At 37.0% G+C, this 16,313-nt stretch overlaps 1 protein-coding gene and 1 long non-coding RNA gene across 2 annotated transcripts; one reads left to right on the top strand and one right to left on the bottom strand.

Annotated features, from left to right (window-relative positions):
• The first annotated feature begins 4,054 nt into the window (after positions 1-4,054).
• On the top strand, positions 4,055-5,282 carry LOC148064888 (uncharacterized). Its single transcript, XR_015713439.1, has 5 exons — positions 4,055-4,192; positions 4,294-4,329; positions 4,392-4,535; positions 4,614-4,732; positions 5,101-5,282. It is a non-coding gene; the product is annotated as an uncharacterized LOC148064888 (long non-coding RNA).
• Positions 5,283-5,659: 377 nt separating this feature from the next.
• On the bottom strand, positions 5,660-16,188 carry slc5a11 (solute carrier family 5 member 11). Its single transcript, XM_087808415.1, has 15 exons — positions 14,926-16,188; positions 14,666-14,806; positions 13,548-13,619; positions 13,350-13,454; positions 12,797-12,856; positions 12,622-12,726; positions 11,605-11,710; positions 11,472-11,552; positions 11,204-11,409; positions 11,010-11,145; positions 9,535-9,793; positions 9,261-9,429; positions 8,988-9,203; positions 8,752-8,917; positions 5,660-6,014 (listed from the first exon to the last, which is right to left on the bottom strand). The coding sequence occupies exons 2-15, from the start codon at positions 14,804-14,806 to the stop codon at positions 5,791-5,793; spliced, it is 2,046 nt and encodes a 681-aa protein (XP_087664541.1). The 5' UTR covers positions 14,926-16,188; the 3' UTR covers positions 5,660-5,790.
• Positions 16,189-16,313: the final 125 nt, after the last annotated feature.

Here is a 16,313-nt window from a genome sequence, read left to right as displayed (position 1 = left end):
AAATATTGAAAATATTTGTAGCAATTGTTCATTTTTGTGTTGCAATTCAACTTCGAGCCACTAGATGGCAGAAGTCATTATTGTACATCATTGATGACTGAGGATGAGAGGATACAGTTGACTCCAGACGCTTTTAAAGCTGATGTTTGTAGCAATTGTTCATTTTTGTGTTGCAATTCAATTTCGAGCCACTAGATGGCAGAAGTCATTATTGTATATAATTGATGACTGAGGATGAGAGGATACAGTCGACTCCAGCCGCTTTTAAAGCTGATGTTTGTAGCAATTGTTCATTTTTGTGTTGCAATTCAACTTCGATACCACTAGATGGCAGCAATCATTATTGTATAGCATTGATGACTGAGGACGAGAGGATACAGTCGACTCCAGCAGCTCTCAAAGCTGATGTTTGGACATATTTTGGTTTCAAAACAAATGAAAGCAGTTACAACTTGTATAGCGCTTTTCCAGACCAGGGTCACAAAGCGCTTAAACAGTATTCAATAAAGTATATTTTTAAAGATCAAGATCAAGTACTTGACAGTACTACAAATGTATCCTTGTTACTACAGTATCACGATATATAGTATAGTTTTACCCTGTATCGTGATAGGTAATCGTAACGATAGATTCTTGCCACATACGTATTAGTCGATATTTCTGGGGTGGATTAATTATAGTTAAATATATAAATGTTATAAAATTATTTTTTAAAACAACACATAGAGAATGGTTTTAAATTAAAAAAAAAAGATTAATTTAAATACAACTTACTTTCTTTTCCTCTTTATATTACAAATACTCACAAAAACATTTCATTAAAAAAGCGGATAAAATACACCAGTAAGTAAGTAATTTTTGTAGAGCGCCTTTCTAGACCAGGATCACAAATCGCTTAAACAATCAAAACAATATTCAATAAAATTTATACTTAAAAGTTCAAGACAACACCGAAACAAACGCAGGAGTCTCAGAGAATCAAGGAAAAGCCTGAACAAATAAAAATGTCTTAAGATGTTTCTTAAAGGAGTCAGTAGATCCATCAAACACAGAGGAAGATCGTTCCAAAGCTATGGAGCAACAGCCTGGAAGGATTTCTCTCCTCTGGTCCTGAACCGTGTTCAGGAACCATCAGTAGATTCTGATCCACAGACCTCAGAGCCCGAGCTGGGGTGTAAGTCTGGATCAGATCGGTGATGTAAGGAGGAGCCTGACCATGAATAGATCTGAAAGTAAGAACCAGAATTTATCCTGAAAGAAACTGGAAGCCAGTGAAGAATCTTAAGGAATCGGAGAAATGTGAGTTCTTCTACTTCTACTAGAGCAGGTCAAACTCTCGCTGCAGAGTTTTGTATCAACTGCAGGCGAGACAGATCCTTCTTGTTAAGACATGAAAATAAACTATTACAATAGTCCAGACGAGAAGACACAAACGCATGGATTATAAGCTCAAAATAATGCTTTGACATTTTCCTAACATTTTCTTAATCACAAATGGCAAATAAACATCAATACAGCTATATATCACATTTTTTACCATGATACTGTATTGGTATTTGGCTGCACGGTCAGGTTGAACAAACTGGCAATAAAAGCTTCTGATTTTAAACTGCAAGGCTGCTGAGGAATATAAATAACATTGCAACAAAACTTTAAACAGAAAAAGAAAATCTCCTTTACGGATCAATCCGGATCAAAAATAATCAGATTAGACCCTCATTAGCTTCGAATTAAAAAGGACCGGAAACAGCTAATACACTTGTAACGACTTAAACCACTCACTGTAATTGATATGCATCAGAAAAATGTGTTTTAAACATAATAATAATAAGTATATGCATGTGCCCTGAGCAGGAGATTGACGTCACGAATGTAAACTTTGCCGTGTTATGACCATTTAAATAGATGGTAGAGATATTACAACTCCTTTAGAAGTATTTATGGTCTGCCTTACATAACTGGATACATCATATTGTTAGTAATACATTGATTTAAAGTAAGAAAACAAATTATTCATGTGATTTACTCGAGGAATTGTATGAGAACATCTCGCATTGCTTTGTGTTTCCTGTCCGTTTTATTTTCAAGATAAAGACAATAATTTAAATGTATCCATTATAATAATTATTATTCATTTTATGTGTTGTTATTTGCTTTCTTTCATCGTGAGGTCCTTAGTTTAAATCTGGTGTTAGTGCACTAATCTCATCTTGTACAAGACCAATGTATGCATTGTCTATAATAACAATAAACATATTGTTATGACCATTTAAAGTTCATTATTAGTAAAAGTGCAAAAAATGACGCCCCCTGCTGGGTACTTATTGAATGACCCTTTTCATAGGAAAAATAAATAAAACAACACTACTACTTTCGAATTAAAGTAGTCATTCGTGAAGTACACACACATAAATATTGACTCACAAAATACACGTACAAAAACGTCACAACAATACAAAAAGAGGGAAAGTACGTAACCAGGAAGTACTTTTTTTGAGGTCAGATACAGATACTCGAACGGAAGCTTCAATAAAACACAACGATATTGTTAAAAGAAATAGTCACAATAGTACAACTAAATTGTGTGTACATTCACACAAAGGTTGTAGTTGTTGTCACAGCGGATATACCAAGGAGAACGTTGTCATGCTAGCGTTAGCTTCTGTTACCTAAAATCATAACTATTATCATTTTTAAAACACTTACAACGAAGAATGTTGTTCTCTCTCGACCGTTGACGTGTCACAGCTCGAAGGTTTGCTCCACAGGACGGTGTTTAGCGAGTAAAACGAAGGAGTTTCGAGATAAAACTGAAGAGTTTTTTGAACGTAATAAAGACGCTCGTCTAACGTTTGTCTTTCCCGCACGCGGTCATATTTTCCGGTGCGTCACAAACGTCATTCCATTTATGGGCATCACCGACGAGCTTGTTTTCAGTGGCGCCCTCTTGTGTTCGCGGGAAGGTAACGACATGGATTTATTTGAATTGTACTTTTAGTGCATCTTTCAAAAAGATAAAGGCAGGTGGACAACCCATTATGTTTTTAATTAATAAAAATAAATGTAAATGTCAAAAAGTACACTAAAAAATACTTTTACGGCGTCGTCTTTAAACTGTTAACTGGATTAATCATTTAAAAAATCACTTTCTTTTACTCATTTAATCTGTTATATACTATTTTCTTTAGACTATATGGAATTTATTTATATTATGTATTTTATTATATTGTTATTATTATTGTTCTGTTTTCCTCTTTTAAACATTGTATTTGTTTTTTGTGTAAAGCCTCTTGTGACAATGAATGTCTAAAACTTTCTGTATAAATAAAGTTATTATCATATCAATTTTACTTTATTAAATCATAATTCTAAGCGTAAGACTTGCACTCAGGCTTTTCCTTGATTTTCTGGAACGACTGTTGTGTTATCAGTTTTATCTTGATCGTTAAAATGTATACTTTATTGAATATTGTTTTGATTGTTTAAGCGCTTTGTGACCCTGGTCTGGAAAAGCGCTATACAAATAAAAATGACTTACTTACTTACTTGCAACGCTAAATCAAGGTTTTTAATGAGTCCTTTAGAAATAGTTAACGTGTTTAAGTAGGATTTTTTTTCCATTTGTTTAATTCAAAATAATAAAAATGCTGATATTCTGAGGTTTCTTTCTTGAAAAAAAGTTCCTTTTACTGAACATGAACAACTGGAGTCTAAATAGAAAAACCATGTTATCAAAAAATGTGGGTTTTTTTTTTAAACGAGATCAACAACTTTATAAAAGTGCTTTTTGTAGCAAAATTCACTTCTATTTTCTTCAGAATGGATGCGTCAAGTTTGCGTTGATTCATAAATCCTTCCAAAAATATCTCCAACTTCCCCTTTTCACCGCTTTCTATCTAGAAATCAGGACTTCACAGCTTAAAGCAAATGTGTTCAGAGTCTGTAGCAAACAAAGGCTGGTTTGTATATCAGCATTCTAGTCAAACCCAACCTGAAAAACTGGATTTTTATCTTTTTTTGTGTGTCTGAGAAGGACGGGATGACATTACAGACACGTGATCAAGTTTGTTCCTGAAGGTTGTAGACAGTTTGTCATTCTGCAGTGTTCGAGCTTCAGCAGTGGATATGTCTTTGTTTACCACCAAAATAATTCTGTTCTTTCTTTGCCTTCATTCAATGAAGGCAGAAGTTGGTGAGTAAACAAATGTATAAGCTTTTATTTCTCTCTTTTAGTGACAGTATTTGATCCTAGAACTATTTAAAACATGTCTCTTATTTTCTACTTGTTGACAGATTCTGACTGTGAAGGTTGCCTGGCAACAGTAAGAGGTACGATCTGTAGTATAACCTGTGGTGTTTAAGCAACTATTATAAATAATACTCTGTGACAGCAATCGAACGCTCGCTGAAGAAAGTCCCGGAGGAGAGAAGAGATGGAGTCATAAACCACATCATGGCAGGTCGAGTGTGTCGGACCCTCGACTCTCCACACCTGTCCAAAGAGGAGCTGAACTCAGTTTGTCATCACTTGTTGGGTAATAAAAACGTACTCTTTCGTTTTAATGTTTATTTTGTCTGATCTGTCTTTTTTATTTTATCTGTGATTCAAAAAGATTCCCATCACGACGACATTCTTGAGGTGTTGAAGAAAAAAGGAGAAAACTCTTTGTCATTAAAGTTGTGCTACGACATGTCCAAACACTGTATTGGGGTCAAACGTCATAGTTTTAAGGTAAGATCATTGTTTTTTTTAAATAATAATCAAACCAGCTTTATACTTTAAAAGAATATAAATAAAATATGAGACATAAATCACTGAAATGTTTTACTTTGACTATAACTATATAACACCGTGTAACTATATTTTTTAAAGTAGTCATATAGCCATTCACACTTTCTTTAATTTAAATGTTTTAATTTAGTGTTTATTTATTAAAAAACAAGATTTTTATTTTGCTATCATTGCTATCACATCATGGCTGTTTTTTTAAATTTAGTTTTTAGTAACTGCGTGACCTCCACTGTAGCGACATGGTTTTAGATGGTTTTTCTACCATTTTTAAAAAAAAAAATATTTTGTGTGTTTTTTTTAATATCCAGGCCTCAAAAGATTCCTTCACCGACGACGTCGTGGATGATCTCCTCCGGGAACACAAGGAGAACCTGCGCGTTACCAATCCAATTCACCCAGATTCACCTCTGAAAGATGAACTTTAAATTTTATTTATGTACTTTAAATATAAATAAAATACACTTGTTAAATTGAAGGATTGTTTAATACACAGACTGACCTTTAATGACTACACGATGAAAAATGAACCAAGATTTTCAACTAGAAATACCGAATTTTATTTGTTTATTTTGTCTATAACGTTCATTATATTTTCTCTGAATTTGAAATATACTTGTTGTTCTTGTGAGGAGAGACCAAAATAGCAATGACTTCAATGAGACAGCAGGTGGCAGTAGAGGCAGGAGAACCGATTGCTCAACACAGACGAAATGATGAAGTTTGGGAGGATCCAGAAAGTTTAGTGGTGGTAGAAAAAGTCAATTTTTTAATATATTTTTGAGACAGCAGCAATAAAACAACCACATTTTTAACACAAAAAAACACATTTTAATCTTAAATTACATACATGTTGACATCATTGCACAATTCCTTATAAACTTGATTGTCTCTTTGCTTAAATCTATTTAAAAAAAAAACATCAATAGTAAACCTGAAAGAGTTTTGTTCTTTATAAATTATATAAAAATACTAATATCAAGTGGCACGACCACTTCCTGTCACGCCCAGAAGCCGATGATGAAGACGGTGACGCAGAGGCAGACGATCAGGTTGGCGTTGACGACCAATCGCAGGCGAGGCTCCTCCTCCAGCGAGCAGGCCGGGGTCGCAGGAGGCGGAGCTTCACGCTCGCCTTCCTTCTGGCGCTCCATCCCACACAGCCAGTAGAGGGCGCTCACCAGTCTGGATCGTTTCCTCGGGCCTGACGTCGACTCCGCAGAGTCTGAGGAGATCAGAGCAGTCAAACTATTGATGATCACAAACAACCATATATTTTTACGACACTGTATCAATGTTTTTTGTTAGTTTTTGCTTTTAAATCAGTTTTTTTTAATCAAAGTTATTTTATGGTCTGTATTTCAACAAAGTGTGTTTAAAATTAAATAAATCGATTTTTTTATTTACAATTAACATGAAAATATTTGTAGCAATTGTTCATTTTTGTGTTGCAATTCAAGTCCTAGCCACTAGATGGCAGCAGTCATTATTGTATATCATTGATGACTGAGGACGAGAGGATACAGTCGACTCCAGCAGCTTTTAAAGCTGATGTTTGCAGCAATTGTTCATTTTTGTGTTGCAATTCAAGATATAGCCACTAGATGGCAGAAGTCATTGTTGTATATTATTGATGACTGAGGACGAGAGGTTACAGTCGACTCCAGCAGCTTTAAAAGCTGATGTTTGGAGCAATTGTTCATTTTTGTGTTGCAATTCAAGTTATAGCCACTAGATGGCAGAAGTCATTGTTGTATATCATTGATGACTGAGGACGAGAGGATACAGTCGACTACAGCGGCTTTTAAAGCTGATGTTTGGACATATTTTGGTTTCAAAACAAATGAAAGCAGTTACGACTTCGTCAAGAGTCATGTGGTCTGTAAATACTGCAACACCAGAGTCAAGTACTCCGACACTACTACAAATATATATTTGTTACTACAGTATCATGATATATTTTAATATGACTTTGTATAGTGATAGGTATCGACAGATTCTTGCCAATACACAGCCCTACCACATACGTGTTAGGCGATATTTCGGAAGTGGATTAATTATAGTTAAATATATCAAATAATATATAAATAGATCAATTATAGTTTGATAATGTGTGTTAAATAAATGAATTCGAGTTTATTTACAATTAACATGAAAATATTTGTAGCCTTTTTTAAATTAATGAATTTATTTTTGTGTTTCAATTCAACTTGCAGTCATTATGTCGTCCGCAGCTAAAGGAAAAAAATCAAAGATTGATGGTGTAAGTTTTCTCACCCCTGAGGACAAGAGGATACAGTTAAGATAAACTCAAGATAAGATAAACTTTATTGATCCCTCCAGAGATCTCCTCCGGGAAATTGTTTATATATATTGAAAGTACTTCAGGAACTCTTTATGTCCTTGGCAGCTAAAGGAACAATGAAAACCCACGCGATTCCAGCAATGACTGAGGACGAGAGGATACAGTGACTCGAGCAGCTTTTAAAGCTGACGTTTTGACATAATTTGGTTTGAAAACAAATGAAAGCAGTTACGACTTCCTCAAGAGTCATGTTGTCTGTAAATTGTGCAACACCAGAGTCAAGTACTCGAAAATACTACAAATACATGTTACTACAGTATCATGATTTATAGTATCATTGACCCTGTATCGTGAAAGATAATCGAAACGACAGATTCTTACCACATACGTATTAGTCGATATTTCTGAGGTGGATTCATTATAGTTAAATATATCGATAATATATCAATAAACCAATTATAGTAAAATAAAGTGTGTGTAAAATAATTCGATTTTATTTACAATTTACATGAAAATATTTGTAACATTTATTTCATTTTTGATTTGCGATTCAACTTCCAGCCACTAGATGGCAGCAGTCATTAGTCGTCTGCAGCTAATGGAAAAATCGAATCCATCGAGATTCTGGCGATGACTGAGGACGAGAGGATACAAACACTCTGAAAGTACTTCAAGACCCCTTACGAAACATTGAAATCCCACGCGATTCCGGCAATGACTGAGGACGAGAGGATACAGTGACTCCAGCAGCTTTTAAAGCTGATGTTTGGACATATTTTGGTTTCAAAACAAACAAAAGCAGTTACGACTTTGTCAAGAGTCATGTGGTCTGTAAATACTGCAACACCAGAGTCAAGTACTCGACAATACTACTAATATATACTTGTTACTACAGTATCACGATATATTTTATTGTGACTTTGTATCCACAGATTCTTGCCAATACACAGCCCTACCACATATGTATTAGGCGATATTTCAGAGGTGGATTAATTATAGTTAAATATATAAAAGTATATATAAATAGATCAATTATAGTTTGATAATGTGTGTGTTAAATAAAATGATTCGATTTTATTTACAATTAACATGAAAATATTTGTAGCCTTTTTCTTTATTAATGAATTTATTTTTGTGTTTCAATTCAACTTGCAGTCATTATGTCGTTCGCAGTTAAAGGAAAAAATCAAAGATTGATGGCGGAAGTTTTCTCACCCATGAGGACGAGAGGATACAAACACTCGAGATAAACTCAAGATAAGATAAACTTTATTGATCCCTCCAGAGATCACCTCCGGGAAATTGTTTATATATATTGAAAGTACTTAAAGATCCCTTTATGTCCTTGGCAGCTAAAGGAACAATGAAAACCCACGCGATTCCAGCAATGACTGAGGACGAGAGGATACAGTGACTCCAGCAGCTTTTAAAGATGATGTTTGGACATATTTTGGTTTGAAAACAAATGAAAGCAGTTGCGACTTCGTCAAGAGTCATGTGGTCTGTAAATTCTGCAACACCAGAGTCCAGTACTCGACAATACTACAAATTAACATGAAAATATTTGTAACATTTTATTTTACTTTTTTCATTTTATTAGTTGCAGTTCAACTTCCAGCCACTAGATGACTTTTGGAAGTGGATGTTTCTGACTCACCTGTCCAGGGCTGGTCCTCTTTATTATTCATATTGTCCTCCGATGTCTCGTCCATCTCGTCCATCTTACCGTGTTCCATCTCCAGGGTCTGGCTGGTGTCCACGGTGAAGATGACGCTCTTAGGCTCCACCGGGTCGTGTCTGGTGAACCAGGTGAGGCGGCTGATCTGCTCCAAAGATTTAAAAAAAAAAAATCAGTTCATTGTATCGCGTCGTCAGAAACCCTCGTGACTTCACCTGCTCTGGCTTGGGTTCGTCTGTGGCCAGACTCACGCCGACCACGACCACCAGCGTGATGACCGACAGCAGGATGGAGAAGTAGAGGTAGTGGACGTACTTCAGCACCGGCGGTCGGTCGTCCACCTCGTAGCACGGAGGCGTCGGGTAGATGAAGTCCAGGCTCATGCGGATGCAGCCCACGAGCAAGCCGACGGCGAGACCCCAGAAAGCCCCCTGGACCAGAACAAGTCAGCACCGGAGAGAGGAGACTTTACTTCTATAGTCTCCGACCTTCTCGTTGGTCCTCTTCCAGAAGCAGCCCATGAGGAAGACGATGGAGACGGGCGGCTGCAGGTAGGTGCTGATGGACTGGATGTAGATGAAGAGTTGACCCCCCTGGCTGGCCTGGACCACGGGAATCCATAGCACGGAAACGCACACCAGAACCAGGACAAACACCCTGTGAACGTCAATCACCGTTTTAAGGACTAGGATCTGCGATGGCTGCCGCCCATGACCACACAGTGATGGACGACTCCTGGTCGTCTTCAACAGGTGCGTTTACCTGCCGACGATCATGAGCTCCCACTCGGTGGCTCTACTCCTGAAAGTCTTCCACAGGTCCATGGTGAAGATGGTGCTGGCGCTGTTGAAGATGGAGGTGAGTGAGGACATCAGGGCAGCAATCATCACCGCCATCATCAGACCCCGCAGTCCTGTGGGCAGCAGCTCCATGACCAGCCGGACGTAAGCCGTGTCCGAACACCCCACCGGGTTCCCACAGATCTCTCTGCACAAGTCCGGGTCTGCACATGCTACGTCATCTGAAGGGATAATAGCGTTAGCATCACACTAGCATCACATGCTACGTCATCTGAAGGGACGTTAGCGTTAGTATCCCGCTAGCATCACATGCCATGTCATCTGAAGGGACGTTACAGTTAGCGTCACATGCTACGTCATCTGAAGGGACGTTACAGTTAGCATCACATGTTATGTCATCTGAAGGGACGTTACAGTTAGCATCACATGTTATGTCATCTGAAGGGACGTTACAGTTAGTGTCACATGCTATATCCTCTGAAGGGAGTTTAGCGTTAGCATCACACTAGCATCACATGCTATGTCATCTGAAGGGACGTTCCAGTTAGCATCACATGTTATGTCATCTGAAGGGACGTTACAGTTAGTGTCACATGCTATATCATCTGAAGGGAGTTTAGCGTTAGCATCACATGTCATGTCATCTGAAGGGACGTTACAGTTAGTGTCACATGCTATATCATCTGAAGGGAGTTTAGCATTAGCATCACACTAGCATCACATTCTATGTCATCTGAAGGGACGTTAGCATTAGCATCACGCTATAATCACATGCTATGTCATCTGAAGGGACATTAGCATCACATGCCATGTCATCTGAAGGGACGTTAGCGTTAGCATCACAAGATATTCACTAAAAGGACGTTAGCGTTATCATCACACTAGCATCACATGCTATGTCATATGTAGGGACGTTAGCATCACATTAGCATGGCATGTCATGTCATCTGTAGGGACGTTAGCATCACATTAGCATCAAATGCTACGTCATCTGAAGGGATTTTAGTGTTAGCATCACACTAGCATCACATGGTATTTCATCTGAAGGGATGTTAGTGTTGAATGAAAATACCTTTTTTTTAATGAAAATATTGTTTCGTAAGTAATGGTTCTGTGAATAACAAACAAACAACGTATTTCCTCGATTTTCTTTTTTTATACATCAACTTAAAAAAAAAAATATATATATATATATTGTTTATGTGGATAAAAAAAAATTCTTTTCACTGCAACTTTTCTATCAACAAAATCTTTGTTTGAAGCAACATTTTTTTCAATTGAGACTTTTTATTTTGATTGACGCAACTTTTCTTTTAGTTGAAAATGTTTGTCTTAATTGCAGAATTTAAAATATATTTTATAAGACTTTTTCTTTTATTTTAGCAACTTTTTTTAAAAATGAAACACTAAAGAAACAAACCTGCAAACATGGCTGACCTGTGAAAAGAATCCTGCTGATCATCCCGGGCAGCATGACGGCGAAGAACGGGATGATCTTCAGGTACGCCGCCAGCAGGGAGCCGCCTTTAGCATGAGTCAGCGTTTTAGCGGCGAGGGACCGCTGCACGATCACCTGAAAAAAACATTTTCTTAATCTTAGAATTCAAGTCCTGACGTCATTCCTGACTCACCTGGTCCGAGCACCAGTACCACATGGAGGGGACCGACATGCCGACGATGACCCCGGGCCACGGGAGGTCAGAGTTCACCGGGTCCCTGAAGATGTGGAAGGAGTCTTCTCTGGGGATGCCGCAGGTGGAGTTGGGCCATCGCACGGACGGGATGGCGGCGAAGTAACCTTCCATCATCGCGTTCCAGCCGCCCACCTCCGCGAAACCTGTCGGGACGATCCGCCTTGAAAACCATCTAAAAATGAACCATAGAGAATAAAGAACTCACTGAAGCCCATGAGCGTGAGCGCCCCCCCCAGCATGATGGCGGTCTGTGCGGCGTCGGTGTAGATGACGGCGGCCAGACCACCTGAGAAGACACGCGTGAGGCCGAGAAGAAGGAGATGATTCCGAAGACGAACCTGTGACGGTGTAGAGAGCAGTGATGGACAGGAGCAGGACCACAGCCAGGTAGATGTTCCACTGCAGAGCCAGCTGGATGAACAAGGCGCCGGCGTACATGTCCACCTGAGGGGGAGGAAATCAAACTTCTTTCTTTCTTTCTGACCCAAAAATAAGAAATCAGTCATGGACGCACTCCTGCCAATAATGTATGTTTCTATGGAGTCCACAACTATTAAATGATGTTTATTGCTGTCTGTTCTGACCCAAAATGTACTGCAACAGTTACACGTTTATGGAAGTATATCAGTGTCATCCAAATATTGAATGGTTTTATTTAATTTTATCTATTTCAAATTAGATTTTCTCTTAATAATGTGTATATATATATATATATTTTTTAATTGAATTTAATTATTATTATTATACATTTGTTTTCAATATCATTTTTACATTTAAAAAAATATATTTTTATTTCTTTGTTTCTTTTTTCAAACAATAATAATTGATTGTTCAATAATTGAAAAATAAATGTCTTAAATTATTCTTATTCTTAAATGAGTAGCCTTTTAATTCAATAGAAAAATGTTGGTACCAGACAATACTAACCAGTGTTAATCACATGATCATCAGCGTGTCGCCTGATTGGCCGAAGTCTTCTGATGGCACTGATGTACTTCTCTCTGAGGCCTTTTAGCCTTAAACCCATTTTTATAAAAATTGTAATTTCATGCTTATTCCTTAGAGAGTCTTTTAAAACTGCTTAAATTGATTATTACTGTCTGAAAGGTGTTTTTTCATTAAAAAAGATGGTATTTTCTCTGAAGTTACTATAGTGTGTGACGTCAAAGCGCTTGTTTTAGTCAAGTTTCCTCAAATAAACCTGTAAACTAGTGAAAAAAAGGTAAACATAAGTATGTTTTATTTATACTTTTTTTATCTGGTGCCAAAAAGTTTGCTTTACAATACATCAAAATGTAAGTTATGTAAGTTATTAAAGTAAATAGAATTTAAAAAAAGTATGGCCGTGAACACACCGATATCTTGGTGAAAATGTAGATGAACAACGACAGGACGGCGATGAACAGCTGCGTCCGTCTGCCGCCGAAGCGTCTCTGCAAATACTCCGGCATCGTCGTTACCTGGCGGGAAAGTGAAGGACGTCGACGTAAAAACGCGACGTTCGTCTGATTGTGGCCGAATTTTTCTCACCCCTGATGCGATGTAAATCGGCAGGAAGAGCCAACCGAGGAGCAGCACCATCAGCATCCCCTGTTAAAGAAAGAAAATACATAGTAAAATCAAATGATTGATGGTTTAAAATCAATTTTAAGTCACATTGCTTTTCTTTTGCAGTTTATTTTGGTGTCAAAACAAGAAGATGTCTCGCCTGCAGTTGATACAAAACTCTGCAGCGAGAATTCTGAGCCGCTGTAGTAGAAGAACTCACATTTCCCAAATCCTTAAAACTCTGCATTTGCTGCCAGTTTCTTCCAGGATCAACTTTAAATTATGGTTCTTACTTTCACAGCTATTCATTGTCAGGCTCCACCTTTTATTTGAGCAGGCCTCTTCCTAATTTTCCGAGTTTTTTTTTCATTTGTATGTATTTTTAATTGTGTATTTACTTCAATTGTTAAAGCGCTTAGTGACCCTGGTCTAGAAAGGTGGTTTACAAATACCTATTACTTACTTACTTTTCTTTTTGTTGTTTGTTTGTTTTTTGGGGTAATTTTTGTCTTTTGTTTATTTTTTTAAGTCTTACATTCCATTCGTAGGCGATGGCTCCGATACCTGCCGCGGCTCCCGACCCGGCCAGTCCTATGAAGTGACCGCTGCCGATGTTACTGGCGAACAGTGACGCTCCGACCTAGAGGTGAAAATTGTAGACAAAAAAAACAACTTATAAATAATAATAAATATCTTCAGATGATTTAGAATTTTTCAGCGACTTTGGACTCACGGGCCACCAGGTCATGCTCTTCCCCGCCAGGAAGTATCCGTCGACCGTACTGCGCTTGGTCTTCCACATGGACTGAAACACAACAATTATATGTATAATTTCATTGAAAAAACTTTTAGTGGATCTAAACTGCGACAATAATAAATAAAAAGTACGACAAATTTACGTAATGCGACAATAATAAGGAAAAAGTACGAGAAATTTACGTAATGCAACAATAATAAGGAAAAGGTACGACAAATTAGCATAATGCCACAATAATAAGGAAAAGGTACGACAAATTAGCATAATGCCACAATAATAAGGAAAAAGTACGACAAATTTACGTAATGCCACAATAATAAGGAAAAGGTACGAAAAATTAGCATAATGCCACAATAATAAGGAAAAGGTACGACAAATTAGCATAATGCCACAATAATAAGGAAAAGGTACGAAAAATTAGCGTAATGCGAAAATAGTAAAGAAAAAGTACGACAAATTACCGTAATACAACAATAATAAGGAAAATGTACGAAAAATTAGCGTAATGCGACAATAATAAGGAAAAGGTACGAAAAATTTGCGTAATGCCACAATAATAAGGAAAAGGTATGAAAAATTAGCATAATACCACAATAATAAGGAAAAGGTACGAAAAATTAGCGTAATGCGAAAATAGTAAGGAAAAAGTACGACAAATTACCGTAATACAACAATAATAAGGAAAAGGTACGAAAAATTAGCGTAATGCGACAATAATAAGGAAAAGGTATGACAAATTAGCGTTATGCGTTAATAATAAGGAAAACGTACGACAAATTAGCGTAATGTGACAATAAAAAGGAAAAAGTACGACAAATGTACGTAATGGGACAATGATAAGGAAAAAGTACGACAAATTAGCGTAATGCGACAATAACAAGGAAAAAGTACGACTAATTAGCGCAATGCGACAATAATAAGGAAAAAGTACGACAAATTAGTGTACTGCAACAATAATACTACCTTTTTTTAGTATAGTGTAATATTTTTTGTAGCTTTTTTCAAACAGATTTATTTTTGTTTTTTGTTGTTCCACGAGGTCATTCCACAGCTCCACATGATTTCCACATTCAAACGAGCTTCTTAAAGTTTACCCAAAAGCCGACCCCGAGGACCAGCAAGAAGTAGACCACCAGCACTGCGATGTCCACGGCCGTCAAGGTGGTGTTCCCGGCCGCGGGGGGCGTCGGAGACGGGGTCGCGCCGGTCGACCCTCTGACGCCGACGAGATCCATCTAAAGCGGCGAGAAAGACTCATGATGTGGAGAATATAACATAAAAAGAAACTCCTGTAACTGTCAGAGCAGCAGGTTTTTCATCTCCAACTTACTTTCTTTCTTTCATTCAAACTCACCCTTTTTGTTCAGCGGCTTCTCACCGTGTCATTCCTGTCAAACCACCTTCTCCAGGAAACTCAACACGTCATCAAAAAGTCTTGTTTGTCTAGAAGCTTCCACCTGTCACTCCAGGATCAAACTCCACTCTTCAGGTCGGCGACGTCACAGAGGAGTGTGTGAGGGTTTGCTCGAGCTCTCGACCAATCATGTGGAGGAGAAACTGAATATATCATGAAAGATATATATTTTTAATTGATGTATGAAGAGGTGAGTCAGTGAAAAATCATTAACAAGCTGACTCGACACCGTTTACGACAGGGACTGGAATGTCAACAACAACTTTATTCGTCACACACCTTCTTACATCTCATAGAATAAAACACATTTAATCATATTTTACAGACAAACAAAAGGAAAAAAGAATTCATCCTCATGTTATTAGTGCTAAACATTTTATCACAAAGTGCTCTGATATCAAAATGAGAAGAGTCTTAACTTATATACAGGAAGTAGTAACTCAAAAACCTACGTATTATTCTACTTAACATTAAAATAAGTTAACTTAACATGACAATTATATTTATATTTATAAATACATATATTTATTTTTATATATTTAATTAAAGTTGATTCGTTTTTAGACTCTGGATAAAAGCATTTCAATATTTTACAACAAGAATAATTTGTAATTATAATCTATAAACGTAGTACAGTGAGTATACTATTGTTAAAAGTCTTTATCTTATATCTTTAAAGTGCACTTAACAAAAAAAAAGGCTTTGAATGTTTTTTTTATGATGAATCATTTACACCTCAGTTCACTATTGAGTTTAAAAATTAACCTGCCACCATTGTTCAACTTACTAACTAACTATTTCTTATTTTAAAGACCAAAGACTGTATTATACCAAAAAATATGCGTGAATGCTGAATCTGCCGACTCTGTAAACTGAAATACTTGAAAGTATTGGATTAGTATTTAAAGTAAAAATGGAAACGGTTGAAATGATGGAATAAAGTAAATATACTGATGTGAAGACGTTAAAATAAACTAAAAAAGGTTGTGAAGAAAGAAAAGAAAAAGAAGAAATAGAAGAAGAAGAAGAAGAAGAAAAAAGCAGTAGAATTTGTAGAAGAACTAGAAGTTGGAGTAGAAGAAGTAGTGGGAGTGGGAGAAGAAAAAGTAGTAGAATTTGTAGAAGAACTAGAAGTTGGAGTAGAAGAAGTAGTGGGAGTGGGAGTAGAAAAAGTAGTAGAATTAGTAGAAGAACTAGAAGTTGGAGTAGAAGAAGTAGTGGGAGTGGGAGAAGAAAAAGTAGTAGAATTTGTAGAAGAACTAGAAGTTGGAGTAGAAGAAGTAGTGGGAGTGGGAGAAGAAAAAGTAGTAGAATTTGTAGAAGAACTA

The sequence above is a fragment of the Callionymus lyra genome, chromosome 15 (genome assembly GCF_982586985.1).
Source record: "Callionymus lyra chromosome 15, fCalLyr1.hap1.1, whole genome shotgun sequence".
Classification (NCBI taxonomy): Eukaryota; Metazoa; Chordata; class Actinopteri; order Syngnathiformes; family Callionymidae; genus Callionymus; species Callionymus lyra.
The sequence above is the reverse complement of the archived record's forward strand: the minus strand, read 5'-3'. Positions and strand labels throughout refer to the sequence as shown.